This window comes from Syngnathus acus, chromosome 1 (genome assembly GCF_901709675.1).
Source record: "Syngnathus acus chromosome 1, fSynAcu1.2, whole genome shotgun sequence".
NCBI classification, from domain to species: Eukaryota; Metazoa; Chordata; class Actinopteri; order Syngnathiformes; family Syngnathidae; genus Syngnathus; species Syngnathus acus.
The window spans coordinates 3,946,811-3,966,545 of NC_051087.1; the positions used below are offsets into that span (position 1 = coordinate 3,946,811).

The 19,735-nt window shown below is 46.2% G+C and overlaps 4 protein-coding genes and 1 long non-coding RNA gene across 8 annotated transcripts in view; 3 read left to right on the top strand and 2 right to left on the bottom strand.

Moving 5' to 3' along the window:
- LOC119121608 overlaps nucleotides 1-19,735 on the bottom strand; it is a 408,423-nt gene that overhangs the window by 172,432 nt on the left and 216,256 nt on the right. The window lies entirely within an intron of this gene.
- On the top strand, nucleotides 202-4,604 carry LOC119129302 (zinc finger protein 420-like). 2 transcript variants are annotated; one of them, XM_037262471.1, is made up of 3 exons: nucleotides 202-389; nucleotides 769-2,032; nucleotides 2,081-4,604. In XM_037262471.1, exons 2-3 carry the CDS (start codon nucleotides 854-856, stop codon nucleotides 3,839-3,841), a joined length of 2,940 nt encoding a protein of 979 aa, XP_037118366.1. In that variant the 5' UTR covers nucleotides 202-389; nucleotides 769-853; the 3' UTR covers nucleotides 3,842-4,604. The 2 variants fall into 2 exon arrangements, with proteins under 2 accessions (XP_037118366.1, XP_037118359.1); XM_037262464.1 differs by having other exon boundaries at nucleotides 769-4,604.
- On the top strand, nucleotides 4,860-6,858 carry gpank1 (G patch domain and ankyrin repeats 1). The gene is made up of 4 exons (XM_037263234.1): nucleotides 4,860-5,593; nucleotides 5,714-5,855; nucleotides 5,933-6,002; nucleotides 6,124-6,858. Exons 1-4 carry the CDS (start codon nucleotides 5,177-5,179, stop codon nucleotides 6,563-6,565), a joined length of 1,071 nt encoding a protein of 356 aa, XP_037119129.1. The 5' UTR covers nucleotides 4,860-5,176; the 3' UTR covers nucleotides 6,566-6,858.
- On the top strand, nucleotides 6,948-15,659 carry LOC119129997 (PRELI domain-containing protein 1, mitochondrial-like). Of its 3 annotated transcripts, none has more exons than XM_037263458.1 (6): nucleotides 6,948-7,124; nucleotides 14,044-14,238; nucleotides 14,304-14,529; nucleotides 14,704-14,817; nucleotides 15,012-15,090; nucleotides 15,439-15,659. In XM_037263458.1, the coding sequence occupies exons 2-6, from the start codon at nucleotides 14,147-14,149 to the stop codon at nucleotides 15,552-15,554; spliced, it is 627 nt and encodes a 208-aa protein (XP_037119353.1). In that variant the 5' UTR covers nucleotides 6,948-7,124; nucleotides 14,044-14,146; the 3' UTR covers nucleotides 15,555-15,659. The 3 variants fall into 3 exon arrangements, with proteins under 3 accessions (XP_037119353.1, XP_037119338.1, XP_037119343.1); XM_037263443.1 differs by having other exon boundaries at nucleotides 6,949-7,124; nucleotides 15,433-15,659; XM_037263448.1 differs by having other exon boundaries at nucleotides 6,953-7,124; nucleotides 14,013-14,238; nucleotides 15,433-15,659.
- Nucleotides 14,087-15,538, bottom strand: LOC119130093. Its single transcript, XR_005099363.1, has 2 exons — nucleotides 15,398-15,538; nucleotides 14,087-15,334 (listed from the first exon to the last, which is right to left on the bottom strand). It is a non-coding gene; the product is annotated as an uncharacterized LOC119130093 (long non-coding RNA).

The window sequence follows — 19,735 nt, forward strand, 5'->3', positions numbered from 1 at the left end:
TTATTTTATTTTTATTCTTTTGCTCAGTAAGTGCAGAATTAAAAATTCAGTCATTGCACATTGCACATAAGACATTTTGGCTCAAAATGTGTAAATTTTGGTGTGAAGGCCATTAATCTTCCCACAATGCGAGAAAGTAGAAAACGCAGCAGAACGTATTCTGGCCACACGGGGGCGCTGTAATTAGCCGCATGTCCTTGAGATAACCGGAAATAATGAGCGTCGACACGGCGAATTTTCCTCTAACGTCGTCGTGGCTGTTTTGTATTTGTTCAACAAAATCCAATTCATTCTCAAATTATTTCAATGTCGTCTTTAAAACGTGCTGCATTTCGTCACCGGAGCGAGTGTTGAGCCAAGCCGCTGACTGTGCTCTTCAATTCGGTGTGGTGAGTTTGTGTCGCTTCGTTCCTTTGTATGTGAATACTGCATTATCTTACTTATCCAAGCACCTCTCAATCTATTTTTAAACCCATGTTTGGAGCTAATATTTTTTCAGTCCCTGGTATTATAATTATTATGAGTTTATAAGTGTCCATCGATCTGCTGTGTGTGTGTATGTAAATGAAAGAGGCGATGCAATAACTCCTGGAGTGAGGGGCACGATGATCACGGGGGGCACTTAGAACAAAAGCATAAAAATGTAATACACAACTTTGATGGGCTGCTATGTTTACTCACATTTGCAATAAGCGTGGAAACAAATGTGCAGGGCTTGACAGGGGCACACCTTTTCGTTTTAACATGTTTGAACTTGTGTTTTGTTAGAGTCCTGACCTCAATGTGACTCCAGCAAACCAGAGTGGAAGTTGTATCAATTGAAAAACTTCAAAAAGTGGTCTTATCAGGAAAGATGGGTGAAGTGACTCTCAGTATGGATGAGTTAATCAGCAAAGTGCTCCTTCCAGAACCACAACTAATCATTTTGGCCCTGCCTCCACCTTTCCTGCCAACGCCCGATGAACCGAACATCGTTTGGCCAAAGTGGCTCGCTGCTTTCGAACGCTACCTGGAGGCACTCGATGACGAAAAGCTGACCGACACCAGTAAATGTATGCTTCTGCATAACTGTCTGGGTCAAGAGGGTCAGCGACTCTTTGCAACGCTTGTCTCGCAGGAACAATCGTACGCGGCGGCCGTCTCAGCCCTGACCGCCTACTTCGGCGCCGGTCGCGCAACTCGGGCGTGTTTACTCAAATTCCACCAAAGGGCTCAGATGATCGGTGAGAGCACGGATGAGTTTGTGACGGCGTTGGAGGCGCTGCTGGCCCCCGGCGACTGCACGGACAACCAACTGATCCTCAATCAACTGATCGAGAAAACAAATCTGCCGCGGCTCGGAGAGCGCTTGCGCTCGCAAAGGGAAACGCTCACCCTCGCCACCGCCCTGCGCATCGCCAAAGAGGTGGAGTCCGAAGTCTTGAACGGGCCTGACGTCAAGCCTCCCGTGCAACGACCCAAAAGAGGAAGGCCTCGGCGTATGGAGAGAGTTGCGATTGAAACCCAAAGTTTGAGACATGGAGTCAACTGGAGTGGCGATGAAAACCTGCAGCATGATGAGGACCGTGGCGACGCGGTCCGCAATGATGATGATTGCGATGAGAAAAACAATGACAGCGCCTCATTATCACCCTTCAAACTGGAGGAGTCCTTGGACGAGCCCAATACGGACGGCAACCAAAAAGTCCGTAAAACGTTCACCTGCTCCGTCTGCAAGGACAAACACTTTGTCACCGCAAACAAGCTGGCTCGACACATGAGGTCGCACACCCAGGAGAAACCCTTCCACTGTACCGTCTGCGCCACCGTCTTCAGCCAGTCCTACCACCTGACGCGGCACATGCGGGTCCAGCACAACGCCGCCCAGCACGTGTGCTCCACGTGCTGCGACAGTTTTGGGACGCTGGCGGAGCTCAAGAACCACAGGAGGAAGCACGCGGCGCAGTTCCTGCTGTGTCCCTACTGTTCAGAGAAGTCACCCAACGACGAGGCGTTTTTACGCCACATCGCGTATCACGAGGCGCATCAACAGGGAGACGATGAGGCGATACCACGGGAGCAAGTCCAAACCGCTATGAAGGAAACCCAAATCAATATGCAGGAAATCCAAAGCAATATGGAGGGAACCCAAAGCAATATGGAGAAGGCCAATATGGGGGGAAGCCAAAGCAACGTAACGGAGTCGTTGACGGCCACCGGCAGCGCAAACGAAAGGAAGGAATCAGACATCCGTGTTGTGACGGTGGCTTTTAGCGGCGCAAGCGTGCCCTGCAAGAAGAGCCACGTGTGCCCCGTGTGCAACCTGACCTTACCCTACGCCGTGAAGCTCAACCGCCACATGCGCACGCACACCAAAGAGAAGCCCTTCCGCTGCACCGTGTGCTCACTGCTCTTCAGCCAGTCGTACCACCGCGACCGCCACATGAGGAAACAGCACGGCTTGCGGCAGTACGGCTGCCACAACTGCGGCAAGATGCTGGCGAGCTGGGCCAAGCTAAAGCAGCACCGCAAGATGCACTTGGCCAAGCAGCTGACGTGCCCCGCCTGCGACAAGAGCTTCAAGGAGAAAGCCCACTTGGAGAGCCACCTCAAGTTGCACGAGCAGCTCCCGCGCAGTCCGCACTCGCTCATCTGCCCAGAGTGCGGCAAAGTGTTCGGGCGGAGGTTCCACCTGAAGAGGCACGTGATGGTGCACTGCCGGGGCGCCGGCTACGATCGCTACACCTGCGGCGAGTGTCACAAGACCTTCCTCTCGGCAGAGGGCCTGAAGAAGCACCTGATCAATCACGCCAAGGAAAAGAGAGGCACGTGCCCGCACTGCGAGCGGAACTTTGGCAGCCGTGAGGAGCTGGAAGCGCATTTGGAGGCGCATAACGCTTCTTACCTGTGCAGTGTCTGCGGCAAGACGTTCAAGGTAGCGGCAGCGCTGAGAAAGCACGAGGAGAAGCACAAAAGCCCGAGCTTCCACTGTGCCGTGTGCAGCAAGAACTTTGACGGCCCGGCGGAGTACAAGCGCCACGCCGAGATGCACGACCGGCGCGAGATCAAATGTCCGCACTGCGAGGACGTCTTCCTCAAGCGCACCACCTTCAAGTATCACCTCCAGACGCACACCCAGGAGAGACCCTATCAGTGCGTCTACTGCATGGACACCTTTGTGGACAACGAGGAGCTGGAGCGCCATTGCCTCAAGCACCGCAAGTTCCGCAAAGAGCGCCCGTACAACTGCACGCGCTGCGCCGCCGCCTTCGCCGCGCTGGCCGAGCTGACGGCGCACATGGAGGGCCACAAGGGCGAGGCGCCGCTCAGCTGCGACATCTGCGGCCGCACCTTCCTCAACGCCAGCAAGCTGGAGAAGCACCTGAGCATCCACACGGGCGCGCGGCCCCACCTGTGCCCTCACTGCGGCAACGGCTTCCCCACGGCCGCCAACCTCAAGCAGCACATCTACTCGCACACGGGCGAGAAACCCTTCGCCTGCGCCGAGTGCAGCAAGGCCTTCCGCTCGGCCAGCGGGCTGCGGCTGCACAGACGGCAGCACACGGACGCGCCGCCCAGCTTCGAGTGCTCCGACTGCGGCAGGACGTACGGCCGCATGACCGAGCTGAGAATGCACCAGCGCTACCACACGGGCGACAGGCCCTACACCTGCGTCAGCTGCAACAAAACCTTCGTCAGCAAGTACAAGCTGACGGTGCACGCTCGCATACACACGGGCGAGCGGCCGTACTCGTGCCCCCACTGCAAGCAGACCTTCAGGCAGTCGGGGGACCGCAACAGACACATCAATAAGTTCCACCCAAAAGACTCTCAACTGCTTTCTCCCGCCGGCTGGGTATAGCCCCGTGCCCGTCGTCTTCTCTACACGCCGTCGTAACGCAACCGCCAATCAAAGTGTGCTTTTAAGGGATGAGGACATTTTCGGGGGGTCCTGCAAAATGGATGATGACCGTGACTGCTGACGTCTTGCAAACTCCCGAGTTTGCCAACCTGCGCTTCCTATAATGTGGTATTCACAACAAGTATTTATTTTCTCTCGCTCTCTCTTTGTCCTTACTTTGGAATAAGGGGGGGTACCCTGTGTTTATAGATTCTTTGTTCTTCTTTGTCTAATCTATGTACTAAATTCTGTTTACATAGTGCCCCATAGTGTTCAGAATCCAATATAACTAAAATGCCTTGTTTCGGACTGCTTTCAAGTGAAACGCAGCAGGACTGTCCGAAAAACATGCACTTAGGTTTTGGTCAGTAGTGACAAGTTATTACTGTAAAAAAAAAAACATATATATATATATATATATTCGAGAGCAATGTATGTCATAGGAAGGTGTATGTCATCAGGAAAAGTGGGTTTTTAATTAAAATAAAATAAAATGTCGAAAGACGTATTGCTATCCGTATTCGGTAGGTAATGGTAAGAGTACCATTGCTTCCCTCATACCAACTAAAGGAAACAGGTGATCTTTTTTTTTAATCATGTCAGGAGGGTTTGAGCGTCTGTAAAATACAAAACAAATGGGCCGCGTTTATATTATGTGCAGGTGGTGCAAAACTGCATTGTTGCATTGAGACTTGTGAAAATAAACTCGGTTGTCTTAACTTTTGTCAAGGTCTAAGTCATTCATTTTCAGCCACTATTGATAATAAAAAGTTGAAGTTGTTTTATCAGTTTGTATTTTTAGATCGTTTTAGATTTTCAAGAAAAACAAGTGGAGGCCTTGAATATTAAACATTTGTATTACTTAATACATTCTTTAAAAACTAATGAAGATAGGCCCCTTCTTTAATGCTTTTTGGATTTTTGCACTTCACCTCAAATCCTTTAGGGGGCAGCACAAACTTTGGCTGCGATCACACGCATCGTGATTACGTTCAAAAGAAGAAATTGTCACGTCTTGTTTTTCACTGCACAGTGTGGTAAGCTATCTTAGTAACACAATTGTTTGTTTTAGCGATATGTTGATGTAATTTTCTCTTCACAAAAGTTATTTTAATCGCGCGTACACATCAGCAGAATAATGATAAGTTATCTGCCGTGATAATGAACGACGACAGCGAACTAAATAAGACTCCACTTGCCGAGAAAATATTAGCTAATGTTAGCTTGTTGTCAACGGGAACTGCACTATAAACACCGGAGGTATGTAAAAGCAAATAGTGGAATTATTCATCCACGATGGCTGGGTTAGGTTTTACCCGTGCCAGAAAACAGGACATTTTTAGCATAGAGGCGTTTGAACCATCGCCTTCTCAAACAAGCAGCACATCCAGCGGACAAGAGGCCAGACAGTTCTATGAAAACCTCCTCATAGATGATCAAGTGACTTTCATGAGACCATCTGGACAACATCGTGCAAATACGAAGACGAACAGGGGTTCCAGTAAAAGGAGGACTGAAACACAAGCCGTGGGGACGGAAAGAAGAACGACTGGAGGAGCGGAAGGCAACCGAACAAGAGAGACGACAAGCGGACATGTCAACTCTGAGATGTCCACGGAGCTCCAGGGTCTCCGACTGCTCCGTTTTGCCCAAGATGGAGACCTCGCTGGGTTGAAGGACTTGCTTTCGAAGGGGGTGGACATCAACTTCCAGGTAGGTTACGCTCCGATTTGTGACCAGTTAAGTTTGGGTATCCAAACTTCAGGTCAGGGCTAATTTCCCATTTTCCCTTTAAAAAATAACAAATAGAAACACTATTCATTGGTCTTTCAGGATACCTTTTTCTGGACTGGCATGATGTGCGCAAGCTGGTCAGGACATAGAGCTGCGGTGAGGCTGCTGTTGGAGGAAGGTGCCGCCTGGGTGGGCGTTGTTGACACTCAGGGTCGGGATGCCAAAGATCTCGCCTTGGAGGGTATGTAAACATCTGCTCATGTTGATGATGTGACTGTGTGTACTGGTCTCATGACATATCACCTGGTTTCTCCTCAGCGGGCCACAGTGGCGTTTTGGAGGAGCTGGAGAACTATGGGATGAGTCCACCTCAACAAACTCATACCAGGTTTGTTAGCCTTTCTTCTTGATGTGCAAAAATTGCCCCAAGCACTTGAAACTTTGATACCAAGGTTTATACATTTGTCGAATTCATTTTTTCATGAATGTTGTCTTTTGTCTACCCCTAGCTCGGCCCAGCCTCGGTGGTGCGAAGCATGCGGTGTGGAGTATACAATCGGCCTGTCATCTCATCTGTCCTCCACGCTGCATCAGTTCAATATGAAACGCCCCCCGCCAGCTCCGTACTACTGTCTCCCACCTTCCGCCAACAGTTACAAGATGATGCTTAGCTGTGGCTGGCGGCCCGGCTGGGGCCTGGGTCCGGATGGACGAGGACCCAAGCGACCCGTGGCCACAGTCCTGAAGCGGGACCAGAAAGGCCTCGGCTACGGGGCAATAACGAGAGCCAGAGTGACTCACTTCAAAGCGGGGGATCGGGAAGCAGTGAAACCACAGCGTCCAGAGAAAGAGGGACGGGGCCGGAAGGCGAAGACGAAAAAACAGATTTGGAGAAAAGAACAACAAGAGAAGGCCTGGGAAAGAGATTTCCGTGCCTCTTTCTATCTTTGACGCTTACCATGTTGTTTCACACTTGCAATACGTTACAGTAGCTTAAGATGTATTTCTGTCTGGTTGTAAAAATAACATTTTATTTCAGTGCAAATGTCATTTTGATAATACAGTCAAATGGTTACAAACCAATGCTAATGTGGTTTTGCGCAACAGTACATGCCTGTTACTGTGATGCTAACAGATAAAGAAGCTCAGGGCCAGGGATGAACTTCTTATGGTAATATGAGTAAAAATATCTGCCTGTTTAATTGCTGTCATTAATGCACAATAAACTATTTTTATTTGTATACGAAATAAAAATTGCAAACAACGAAGCACTATGCAAATAAGGATATGTTAATGTTTGTTTTTAAAAATGATCGTAGCGTTAGGTCACAATACGTGCGCCATGTTTGCAGTTCCTTCCTTGGCCGCGGTGACAAATGGTGTGGCGTGAAATGATCGTCAAAGATGTCTTCGGTGTAAAATGGCCAATTATAGTTTAATATCGTAAGACGCTTGAACAAGAAGACATCCAGTCCTATACCAGCCAGCATTTCCTTCGTCGAAGTAACAGGTAAATGTTGATATTTCTTCATTGTCGTCGGGGTTTACTCAGCTTGAATATGTTAGCAAACGTCCTCTCATTGTTTACTTCTCGTTCCAATGGGCATCTCTAAAAACAATAATTACTGACTAATACTAAATGACTACAATTTGTGAGGCGTAAGGTCCTCTGCGAAGAAGGGCTCTCGGCGCTCGCCGTCGTACAGCAACATTAGCACGCTAGTAAATCAACCTTTAACTTGACACCGTCGTACTTCTGGTGTTACATGTCAAATTGCTCCCATGTTATTTTGCTCCTCGTCTCGAGTTACGACTGTTATTGTAAGGCGCAGTTTTGTGTTTTGCGACTGCAGATTCGTCACAGCGACTTGGAACTTCCCTGATTCCAAAACTCTTCCAATTCTCAATAAAAACGCTGAACGAAACGTCTTGTTTGCATTTCCGACTGGCTGCAAAAAATAGCAAACACTAAAAAAATATATATGTAGAAAAGTCACCAACGGGATTTGAACCCGGGACGCAAATAAGAATAATTTACCTGGCAGAGCCTTAACCGCTCTGCTATCGTGACACACAGCTATCACCTAGAGGACTAACCACTACATTATGGAACCGTTGCTCAAGTTGCATGGAAGGTACAAATATGGTTTTATGGAGCAGCTCACAGGCAAGTAGATCAGCAAGTAGATCAGTGGTCGCCAACCTTTTTGCGCCACGGACCGGCCTTATAGTGTTGGCTCGTGAGTGAACGATTCGTTCAAAAGAACGAATTGTTTTCAGTGAACGAGAGTGAACGAATCACTTCCGAAAGTGATTCGTTCTTTTTTCAGTTCAGATGACTTCAACCAGTAAGTGTCGGTAATGCGCATTGAAGCCGGTGCCACCTCGCCGTAAAACAAAACGAAGAAGAAAATGACACACACACACACACACACAGATACAGCTTTACACATTAAACAATACAACTACACACAATGGGTTAAAAAGAACGAATATTTTCAGTGAACGAATAACTTCCTAAAGTGTTCTTTTCAGTTAGTATAACTTCCACCAGTAGGTGCTGGAAGTCCACACCGCCACACGCCTGGAAGTTTGTTTTGTTAAATAAAGAGCCGTTTGCCAAACCCACGTCTTTCCTTGTATTTTGTTAACGCTACAATCTAGTTATATACTAGATCTGTGGAATAACGACGAGGCTGACGTCAGGGCGCACGCGCGGTGTTGTTGACAAAGGACGAGGAATTTGATCGATGGATTTAATGATTTAGAGTGCACAGATGGTTTGATAATATTATTGCTTATATAATAGTTATTTGATATCTAATTTATATATCGTTATATGGGCCTGTGGAATATTTATAACACTTAAAATAACGTGTATGCATATATACGCCTAAATATTGTTATCCAATATATCTACTGCAATTTCACATTGGATTGCTGGTTTGAAATTTACTTTTAATATTATTATTTTTAATAAACATGTTAAAACTCGTCTGGTGTTTTATTCCTTGTTTTTATATTCACCAATTAAAACGTAAATATCAGACATTTGGTTAATGACAATATGTGTAGGTACACCTCATGGACACTTCAATAGGTACACTACACGAGGTAAAAAAACAAAAGAATAAATAAAGGCTTAATTGCACAACAAATGCACATCTATGTATTTTCTTGCACCTGGGATCGAACCAAGCTCTCACCAAGCAAGAGCCCGAATCACTAACCAGTCGGCTATTTCTACCAGCAGCCAACAATTGCTTGCACTGTTTTGTACTAGTGATGTGCATTCCAGTTCTCAAGTGAACTGAATCTTTAGAATCGGTTGTGTGTGTTTAACGAGGGTAACTTGGAAAACATATTGGAACGCGGCCTCGAGGACTAGAGCTTGACACCTGTGACCTTTGACCATGATATTTCCCTAATAAAGTGGCCTGTTATTAGGTACACTTGAAAATGGCGGTGTACCTAATGGAGTGTCTGTGTGATTCCCTCGTTAAATGCACCTGCGTGAAAAGTTTTAGCTCCTTCAGAAGTGAAAATGACCAAAAACTTTTCACGCAGGTGCGCTTAACGAGGGTAACTTGGAAAACATATTGGAACGCGGCCTCGAGGACTAGAGCTTGACACCTGTGACCTTTGACCATGATATTTCCGTAATAAAGTGGCCTGTTATTAGGTACACTTGAAAATGGCGGTGTACCTAATGGAGTGTCCAAGTGATTCCCTCGTTAAATCCACCTGCGTGAAAAGTTTTAGCTCTTTCAGAAGTGAAAATGACCAAAAACTTTTCACGCAGGTGCGCTTAACGAGGGTAACTTGGAAAACATATTGGAACGCGGCCCCGAGGACTAGAGCTTGACACCTGTGACCTTTGACCATGATATTTCCCTAATAAAGTGGCCTGTTATTAGGTACACTTGAAAATGGCGGTGTACCTAATGGAGTGTCCGTGTGCTTCCCTCGTTAAGTGCACCTGCGTGAAAAGTTTTAGCTCCTTCAGAACGTGAAAGTGACCAAAAACTTTTCACGCAGGTGCGCTTAACGAGGGTAACTTGGAAAACATGTTGGAACGCGCCCCCGAGGACTAGAGCTTGACACCTGTGACCTTTGACCATGCTATTTCCCTAATAAAGTGGCCTGTTATTAGGTACACTTGAAAATGGCAGTGTACCTAATGGAGTGTCCAAGTGATTCCCTCGTTAAGTGCACCTGCGTGAAAAGTTTTAGCTCCTGCAGAAGCGAAAATGACCCAAAACTTTTCACGCAGGTGTGTTTAACGAGGGTAACTTGGAAAACATATTGGAACGCGGCCCCGAGGACTAGAGCTTGACACCTGTGACCATAATATTTCCCTAATAAAGTGGCCTGTTATTAGGTACACTTGAAAATGGCGGTGTACCTAATGGAGTGTCCGTGTGCTTCCCTCGTTAAGTGCACCTGCGTGAAAAGTTTTAGCTCCTGCAGAAGCGAAAATGACCCAAAACTTTTCACGCAGGTGTGTTTAACGAGGGTAACTTGGAAAACATATTGGAACGCGGCCCCGAGGACTAGAGCTTGACACCTGTGACCATGATATTTCCCTAATAAAGTGGCCTGTTATTAGGTACACTTGAAAATGGCGGTGTACCTAATGGAGTGTCCGTGTGCTTCCCTCGTTAAGTGCACCTGCGTGAAAAGTTTTAGCTCCTTCAGAACGTGAAAGTGACCAAAAACTTTTCACGCAGGTGCGCTTAACGAGGGTAACTTGGAAAACATGTTGGAACGCGGCCCCGAGGACTAGAGCTTGACACCTGTGACCTTTGACCATGATATTTCCCTAATAAAGTGGCCTGTTATTAGGTACACTTGAAAATGGCGGTGTACCTAATGGAGTGTCCAAGTGATTCCCTCGTTAAGTGCACCTGCGTGAAAAGTTTTAGCTCCTGCAGAAGCGAAAATGACCCAAAACTTTTCACGCAGGTGTGTTTAACGAGGGTAACTTGGAAAACATATTGGAACGCGGCCCTTCAAGGACTGGAGGTCGGCACCCCTGGTTTAAGTGAAAAGTGCCACACCCGCCCTCACCCCCACTTTTTGATTGGCTGTTTGATCTGTGACGTCACTTGGACGCTCCATTAGGTAACCTAACCCTAGCTCTAACCCTAACCCTAACCCTAGCTCTAACCCTAGCTCTAACCCTAACTCTAGCCCGAACCCTAGCTCTAACCCTAGCTCTAACCCTAACCCTAGCTCTAACCCTAGCCCTAGCTCTAACCCTAGCTCTAACCCTAACCCTAGCTCTAACCCTGGCTCTAACCCTAACCCTAACCCTAGCTCTAACCCTAGCTCTAACCCTAGCTCAAACCCTAACCCTAGCTCTAACCCTAACCCTAGCCCTAACCCTAGCCCTAGCTCTAACCCTAGCTCTAACCCTAACCCTAGCCCTAACCCTAGCTCTAACTCTAACCCTAGCTCTAACCCTAACTCTAGCCCTAACCCTAGCTGTAACCCTAGCTCTAACCCTAGCCCTAGCTCTAACCCTAGCTCTAACCCTAACCCTAGCTCTAACCCTGGCTCTAACCCTAACCCTAGCTCTAACCCTAACCCTAGCTCAAACCCTAGCTCTAACCCTAACCCTAGCCCTAGCTCTAACCCTAGCTCTAACCCTAACCCTAGCTCTAACTCTAACCCTAGCTCTAACCCTAACCCTAGCTCTAACCCTAATCCTAGCTCTAACCCTAACCTTAGCCACTAACCCTAACCCTAGCTCTAACCCTAGCCCTAGCTCTAACCCTAACCCTAGCCCTAGCTCTAACCCTAGCTCGAACCCTAACCCTAGCTCGAACCCTAACCCTAGCTCTAACCCTAGCTCTAACCCTAACCCTAGCTCTAACCCTAGCTCTAGCTCTAACCCTAGCTCGAACCCTAACCCTAACCCTAGCTCGAACCCTAACCCTAACCCTAGCTCGAACCCTAACCCTACCTCTAACCCTAGCTCTAACCCTAACTCTAGCTCTAACCCTAACCCTAGCTCGAACCCTAACCCTAGCTCTAACCCTAACCCTAGCTCGAACCCTAACCCTAGCTCGAACCCTAACCCTAGCTCGAACCCTAATCCTAGCTCGAACCCTAGCCACTAACCCTAATCCTAGTTTAACCCTAACCCTAGCTCTAACTCTAACCCTAACCTTAGTCACTAACCCTAACCCTAGCTCTAACCCTAGCTCTAACCCTTACACTAACCCTAATTCTAGATCTAGCTATAACTCTAGCTCTAACCCTAAGCTTTAGGGTTATCGTTAGGTATCGTTTAGGTATCGTTAAATGGGGCAGCACACGAGCAACTGTGTTGCAAATTTTCTATGACAAAATTTTTTGACCCCACTGTGATTCGAACTCGGGTCGCTGCGGTGAGAACCGAGAGCACTAACTACTACACTATGGAAGCCTCGCTCACATTGCCTGGAAAATTAATGGTTTTATGGAGTAGCTCACAAGCGAATAGATTCAGATAGAATCACTGGTCTTTTTATTATTATATATGCATACTATATGTGTCTTTGGTAACATTAGATACTGTAAATCCCTGCCGTTTACAAGCTTCTACCCAGCGAGAGCATTTGTCTCGGTTCTTCCACGGCTTTGAGAAAGATATGAAGAAAAATCCCCTCATATGACCCCGGTCAGCATATCGCGAGTCGCTCCAGCAGACACCAAAGCAGCAGTGATTTGTTGCAACCGTTAATGTTATTTCTGACCAAAAAAAATAGCGAGTTGGTCCTTTGCGCTCCAGCTGTTGACTACCTGTGCGGCTCTTGTGTTTGTCCGAAAATGCCGCGGCCGCGGCGCATGCGCAGTTCGCTGTTCTAAAAAGTTCATGACTTCAACCAGTGGGTGTCAGTAATGCCCATTGAAGCTGGTGCCACCTCGCCGTAAAACAAAACGAAGAAGAAAATGACGTCACTACCCGTTCACGAACGAATCTCAGGGCGGACACTACCACTAGGCCACTGAGCTGGTGATATAAATAGTATAGTGGTATAACACTTATAGTAGTTTTTAAATAACGAAATAACGTATGCATATATACGCTTAAATATTGTTATCCAATATACCTACTGCAATTTCTCATTGGATTGCTGGTTTGAAATGTACTTTTAATATTATTTATAATAATAAACATTTATGTTGAAACTTGTCTGGTGTTTTATTCCTTGTTAGTCCTAACTTTATGCATTTTTTGTACGTGTCAAGAATGTGCATTTGACTACTTGCTCTTTATTTTGGGGGACACCAACACATATTACACAACGTAAAATACATATACATATTGTCATATAAAGCAGTTAACCAAATGTCAAATTTTTGTTTTCATGCCCCAAAAAAAAAAACAAGGAATAAAACACCAGACAAGTTTTAACAGGTTTTTAATTTATATTAAAATAATAATAAAAAATTCAAACCAGCAATCTAATGTGAAATTGCAGTAGATATACATACACATATTGTCATATAAAGCAGTTAACCAAATGTCTGATTGTTATGTTTTAATTGGCGAATATAAAAACAAGGAATAAAACACCAGACAAGTTTTAACATAAATGTTTATTAAAAATAATATTAAAAGTACATTTCAAACCAGCAATCCAATGTGAAATTGCAGGTGATATATTGGATAACAATATTTAGGCGTTAGGCATACACGTTATTTTAAGTGTTACAAAGAGAAGCATTGTTGCATAACGGCGCATCACTTCATGCAATAAAGTTAGCCGTTAGCTTGGAGAAAACGTGCATAAAAGTGGTGTTTCACTGAGTGCACTGTTCTTTCTTTCCTTGGCAAATCGTAAATCGACATTCTGGCTTACATAGTTCACGCAACACGTTCACTGACTGATCCGTTGATGCACGGGAAGGAAGGCAGTTCACCCATTAACTCTTTCGCGAACGGGAAAGTCAGGATTCGGTCCCTCGCTGATCCCTTCTCGCGATGAACTGGAAATGCAAATCACTCACTCGCTCATTCGTTCACTCACAGATCAGTTGGTGAACGGGAAATGCAATTCACTACTCGTTCGTAAACAGGAAGTGACGTCATTTTCTTCTTCGTTTTGTTCGGCGAGGTGGCACCAGCTTCAATGGGCATTACCGACACTTACTGGTTGAAGTTATACTAACTGAAAAAAGAACGAATCACTTTAGGAAGTTATTCGTTCACTTTCGTTCATTGACAATATTCGTTCTTTTGAACGAATCGTTCACTCACGACACTATCGCATGACAGCTGATGCTGAGCTCCCATCAGGCAACGTTTCCATGGCTATTTAAAATAAAATATAAAAATGTAGTTGTAGTCTGCTTTGTTCTTCTTTTGCGTACAACAAGTAAATAACAAATGAATTATCCATGATAGGTCCCCATCAATAATCGTTTCACCTCTGCAGAACTGTACCAGACTTTGGATGGAGTCAGCATCCCGTTGTTTTGATGGTGTCGTCACAAGTGACTGCACTTTGACACATCAGTCGGACCACCATCAGCAGAACAATGGTCAAGTACTTTACTAACAAAAGTGACATCGGCGACACGTGGGACCATGTCGTGTCTGCGTTCTGGCAGCGCTATCCCAACCCCTTCAGGTAACACATAACATCGTTGATGTTGTTGTCTTCGATCACCTTTGAATGTTCCTGTGGTTGTCCAGCACGCACGTTCTCACGGAGGATGTCGTGCACCGCGAGGTGACCACGGACCACCGGCTCCTTTCCAGACGTCTGCTCACCAAGACCAACCGGCTGCCGCGCTGGGCCGAGCGCTTCTTCCCCACTGGCATGTCGCGCTCCGTGTACATTGTGGAGGACTCCATCGTGGACCCGGTCAGCCGGAGTCTGACAACGTACACCTGGAACCTCAACCACACCACTCTCATGGTGAGAAAGCCGATCCACTGAAATGAAATATAGACCAATGAAGGTGATTTGCGGTCACCACTGCAACTCTACAAATGGTCCAAAAAACCTTTGGAAGCTGTCATCAGGCAATTTGATTATTTTGTTTCACAAAAAGCTTTGTTGGACTTATCTTTTTCTTTGTTTTCCCACCAGTCGGTGGAGGAGCGTTGTGTTTTCCGAGACTCGGAAGAGCTGCCGGGAGTCACCCAACTGAAACGAGAGGCATGGATCTCCTCCAGCATTTACGGCTTCTCTCGACCCATCCAGGTCTCCGAATAACTTTTCGTCTCGTTAATACCGCAAACTCCTCACCTTAAATTGTTTACACACATTCAACTGCTTTGTGCAAGAAAGTACATTTTTTGCCGCAGGGCGTAAAAATTCAAAACAGGAAGTCATGCTCTTCATATCTGTCCTGCATGTAAACGACTTTCCTGTTGTTCCTCCTTGTCTGCACTCAGGAGTTTGGATTGGCCCGCTTCAAAAGCAACCAAGCGAAAGCTATGAAAGGGCTGGAATACGCGCTGTCAAATCTGCAAGGTTGGTCCACACGACAAACACAGCATCTAAAAAACATTAATAGAGGAAAAGCTCCTTGTCCATCCAATCAGAATCACTTCTTGATTGGACAAAAAGCCAACAACAACAAAAAAAAGCATGCTTATGGCAAAATATGGTGCCGATGCGTTATCGCTGTTGTGTGATTCTGCCCCACCGGCACCTTCAGACGTCAGCCTCAGCGCCCTGGTAAGTATGCAAATGACGTGTAGCGGCTTAACGTGAACTGTAGCAGAGGAGTGAGTCAGTGGTTAGGTCACAGTAGATTGGCAGCGTGTCTCAAACTTACATTCAAGTCACAGCCAGTGTTTTGGTTTTGTGCAGACGCAGGAGAGACGCCCCAGCGGCTGCTCAGGGGTCCAGTGAAGGAAGCCTCCGACAAGGCTAAAGGAGCCACCAAGAGCCTGGCCTCTTCCACCACGCAGAACCCTCGGCAGTACGTCTGACGGAGGAGACAGCCACTTTGGAAAGTCTCAGGGTCTTAGCCCGGAAGCACATTTCACAGCTGCAGTCATCATTTCAATCCACATCATAAGCTACTACTTTTTATCGAGATTGCTCGTCATTCCCATTTTGTGATCTTTAAAAACATATCTGACTTGTTTTGGCATGATGACACAGACAAAAGCTTGCAACGACAACAATCAACCTGCACGCAACATTGTTTACTTACGCTTAAATAGTCACTCGTTCAAAGACACACCTTGATGCGTCATGTCAAATGGAATAAAACCAGGAGTTTGTGTGTGCATGTAAAGGCAAAAACACGGAGTCGGTGTGCAAGGCTACAATCTTGTTTGTATAGCAAAAGGAAATGTTAAAAATGACTCACACTGCATGCAATTGATGCCTGCTAATGAAACATATCAATGACTGCAAAGGTCGGCTTAAAGACAAATTGTTGCTCATTACGGACCTGTTTTGCGAGAATTCTGTCAGTTTTTATTAGTCTAGAGCAGGGGTGCCCAACACGTCGATCGCGATCGACCGGTCAATCGCCAAGCCACTATTGGTCGATCGCGTGATATTAAAATGTTTTTTGGGGTTTTTTTTCGCACTTGACGCGTGTACAAACAACGGCGCTAACAACACAACACAAACACGCTAGCTCGCGAGTTCCCTCCACCAATTGTCAGAACCCTGTTTTTTCTCTTAAACTTAAAAAAGGGTATAAAAATGAGTGGGGCAGCTGGCCATACTAAGAAGTATCACTTTCATAGGGAATGGGAGTAGCGAGCTGAAAAAGTTTGGGCACCCCTGGTCTAGACAATATCAATATACAGTAACGTACTAGGCAAACCAAGACACTTTATTCCTCCAATAATACCTGCGGCACTGATCGGTCTTGGTACTACGACATACAATTATAGCTGGAGAAAGTATGCTGTGCACCACATACTAAAAGGAAATAAGAACAAAGACACACACACACACACACTTAGGCATCGACTCCACGTTTCAGTTAGCCTGCACTTTGTCAAATAAATTTTTTGGAACAATTCTTTGTTCGTTTTTTTTTTCTTTTTGCAGGATTTGCTTCCGAATGATGGCCTGGACATTGCTTACACAATTGTGTCCAAATGATTTTGGGCTCAAGATGTCCACATCTCACGAAAGAAAAACAAGCCATGCCGCCAATGGTACACAACTGAGGCTCAATAGAGGCTCAGAGGTATTTCAGTGATGCTCCATTCGTTGATGGACTTTTGTGTGTGTGTGTGTGTGCGTGCGTGTCCACAATCGTGGTCATTGTGATTTTTCGAGTCATTTCTTAATTAGGTTGGATGTCTTTTTGTTAGCATCGATTTCTCCTACCAAATATAAATATTAGATGGATTATGGATTATTTAATAGTTTACCGAAACAATATCACTTTTATCACTTTCAGCACAGTAATACAAATTGTTTGTTTCCATGTATGTACTTGTTTTCATTCTTAAAACGTGGTATTTGTTCTATGTATTTACTCCAAATATTAGCGAGAGGGAGCTGCAATAATTAGTAAGGCTTTCATTAAAGCAAAGACATTTTCTCCGAATTTCCTTTAGCCTTTCCATGTTTTTTTTCATTTCATTTTGGTTTTTTAACTTTATGAAGCATGTACTTTTGGCGAAGAGAAAAATACAAACACAATTTCATCTTTGGTGGATGCAGCAAGTTTGTTCAACACTCAGCTTACGCAATGATCAATCAATCATATTGTGTGTCATTAAAGCCCTAAATGTAGCCGCCATTTGTGAATGAGCTCATTCAAAACAAAGATTGATGACTTTATTGAATATAGTGAAGAGAGAACAATCGAGCAGCATTGAGTTCAAGCAATCCAAGGAAAAGCAAATCTAACTCCATGAGCTTAATCAATGACTAAATGCGCCAAAACTTACCAACTAAATGCGCCTACAGTGGCAAATGTAAGCTTAATCAACGACTAAATGCGCCTATGGTGGCAATTCAATGGCAAAATGTACAGTGGCAAATCAATGGTAGTAGAACGCATGCAGAGACCAATCAATGGCTGGTGGGCTGGCTGGCCGGCGCTGGCTTTTTCTGCCTCCACCTTCAGCTTGCTGCTGTCTTCTAGGCGGCCAGCTGAAGCAGCAGATGCACCAGGGTGACCGTCACCAGCAGAGCAGGTGAGTAGGACAGGCCGCCGACGCCGCCGTGATCGCCGGCGCCCGTGCCCTTGCCCTCGCCCAAATTGACTTGGTCAGTGCCGCTGTTACTGCTGCCGCCGCCGCCGCTGTTGTCCTTGGCGTTCTCAGTTGACTCCTTCTTTTTGGTGTCGCTCTCGCTGTTTCCTGACAGACCTGAATGGGAGAATGGCAATTGGAAAAGGTCAGCTGGCAACGTTTGAACTTGCCGCACACTTTTGCGCGCAGTACTGCGAGTGCGGTTTGTAAAACAAAAAGTGCTGCTGAATGGGCTAGCTTATTGGTTGGTTTCCACTGCCAATGAAATGCAAAATGTTTCCGGCTCAATCAAAGCTTTTCGGCCAGTGAGTGGATTGTCCTGCAACATCAAACTCACTCTGAATGCTGACAGTAAAGGACTCTACATCTGTGGAAGTGTATTTGGCCGTGTAGGTTCCCGCGTCGGATGCTACCAGGCTCGGGATCGTCAGCTCAATCTCATTTGCTCCGCTTTTGACGTATCTCTCGGTAACAGGATTGCCGTCCTTCTTCCAGGTGACCTTTTGGGTAGCTGTGCCTCCGACTTTCAATATGAGGTCTCTGCTCAGCTTGCCCACGCAAGGCGTACTGCTGGTCAGGCAGACTGGCGCCACTGCCAGCACAAGAAAAGCACAAGTGATCAAATGGGAAAGAAATGGTGCACAAGAAGCTTTCGCGTGGCGAGCGGCTTTCCTGCAACATCAAACCTCGGACGGAAAACTTTTCATTTGTGCCGCCCGTGAACTCTGCATCGTCGTTGTCGTCCAGGTCCTTGATCGTCAGGGTAGCCTCGTTGACTGGACCGTACTTGTCACCACTGATCGCAATCGTGTCCGTGCCCTTCTTCCAGGAGAATGAGGTGCCACTTCCGTCTGACAGCCCCAATTTGATGCTGCCACCCTTCCTGCCCTTGCACAGCCCGGGTGTGATTTTGCTACCTAAGCAGTCCACCACTGCCAGCACAAGAAAAGCAGAATCACTCACTCTGGTCTGTGCGCAAAGTACATTGGAGCAAAGACTGTGGCGCTAAGTGGACCCTTTGAAAAGGACGCCGAGATGTTTTGCTATTTTGGTCAAATTTTGGACATTTTTCTCCAACTTTTCTCCTGAGCATAAGAGAGTTTCCCTGTGTGGAGTGTGTGCGTGTTGTCCCTGTGGGCGTGCCTTTTCCCCCCACATTCCTAAAACATGCAAAGGAAACGGTGCACAAGAAGCTTTCGTGCGGCCAGCGGCTGTCCTCCAACATCTAACCTTGGACCTTGAACTCTTCGACTGGTGTGATGCCTTTGGATTTGTACTCTCCCTTGTCGTCTTCTGCCAGGTTCAGGATCTCCAGATTGATATTCTTGATACCAGTAATCTTGTACTTGATGCCGTCACTGGTAAGGGAAGGTCCATCATCCTTATGCCACGTGACATCCGGCTCACCGCTAGGAACTGTGCCTGTGACTTCCAATTTGACCACTCCGCCCTTCTTGCCCCTGCACTGCACAGCTGTGCCGGAAGTTTTGACCTTGCATCCTGGTGTCTCCGCCAGCACTAGAAAAGCAGAAGAGGGCAAAGTATCACCCACTCTGGTCTGGTCTGTGTGCAAAGTACACATTTGAGGAAAGCATGTTAGACGCTATTTGCCATGTTCATTTCTGAATATTCATTTTGCCATTGTCAATTGTTGTCTTTGTTATTTACGTTACACCACTGGATCCAAATTGTAATCCGCCATGCGTAAGGCCAAATTGAATGTGTCTGTCTTGTCTTCTTTTCTATGAGTGGTTTGAAATGTTGTTTCAAACAAAAACAAAGGGAACATATTTCGATGATCTCTACTCCTCCCCACCAAGTTCTGTTTGTAAAAGCAAAATGTGATTCCCTTGCTTTCTGAATGAATTATTTTTTACTGTATACCATGAGTGGTTGTCAATGTTTGTTTTTAACGAAAAACGTCATGTTCTGTGTGA

Bases quoted from the DNA above. Each gene is read 5' to 3' on its own strand.
- LOC119129302 (XM_037262464.1), top strand. From the start codon at position 854: ATGGGTGAAGTGACTCTCAGTATGGATGAGTTAATCAGCAAAGTGCTC.
- gpank1 (XM_037263234.1), top strand. From the start codon at position 5,177: ATGGCTGGGTTAGGTTTTACCCGTGCCAGAAAACAGGACATTTTTAGC. The intron at 5,856-5,932 runs GTATGTAAACAT...GTTTCTCCTCAG, and splicing joins CAAAGATCTCGCCTTGGAGG to CGGGCCACAGTGGCGTTTTG. The intron at 6,003-6,123 runs GTTTGTTAGCCT...GTCTACCCCTAG, and splicing joins CCTCAACAAACTCATACCAG to CTCGGCCCAGCCTCGGTGGT.
- LOC119129997 (XM_037263443.1), top strand. From the start codon at position 14,147: ATGGTCAAGTACTTTACTAACAAAAGTGACATCGGCGACACGTGGGAC. The intron at 14,530-14,703 runs GTGAGAAAGCCG...TTTTCCCACCAG, and splicing joins TCAACCACACCACTCTCATG to TCGGTGGAGGAGCGTTGTGT. The intron at 15,091-15,432 runs GTTGGTCCACAC...GGTTTTGTGCAG, and splicing joins CGCGCTGTCAAATCTGCAAG to ACGCAGGAGAGACGCCCCAG.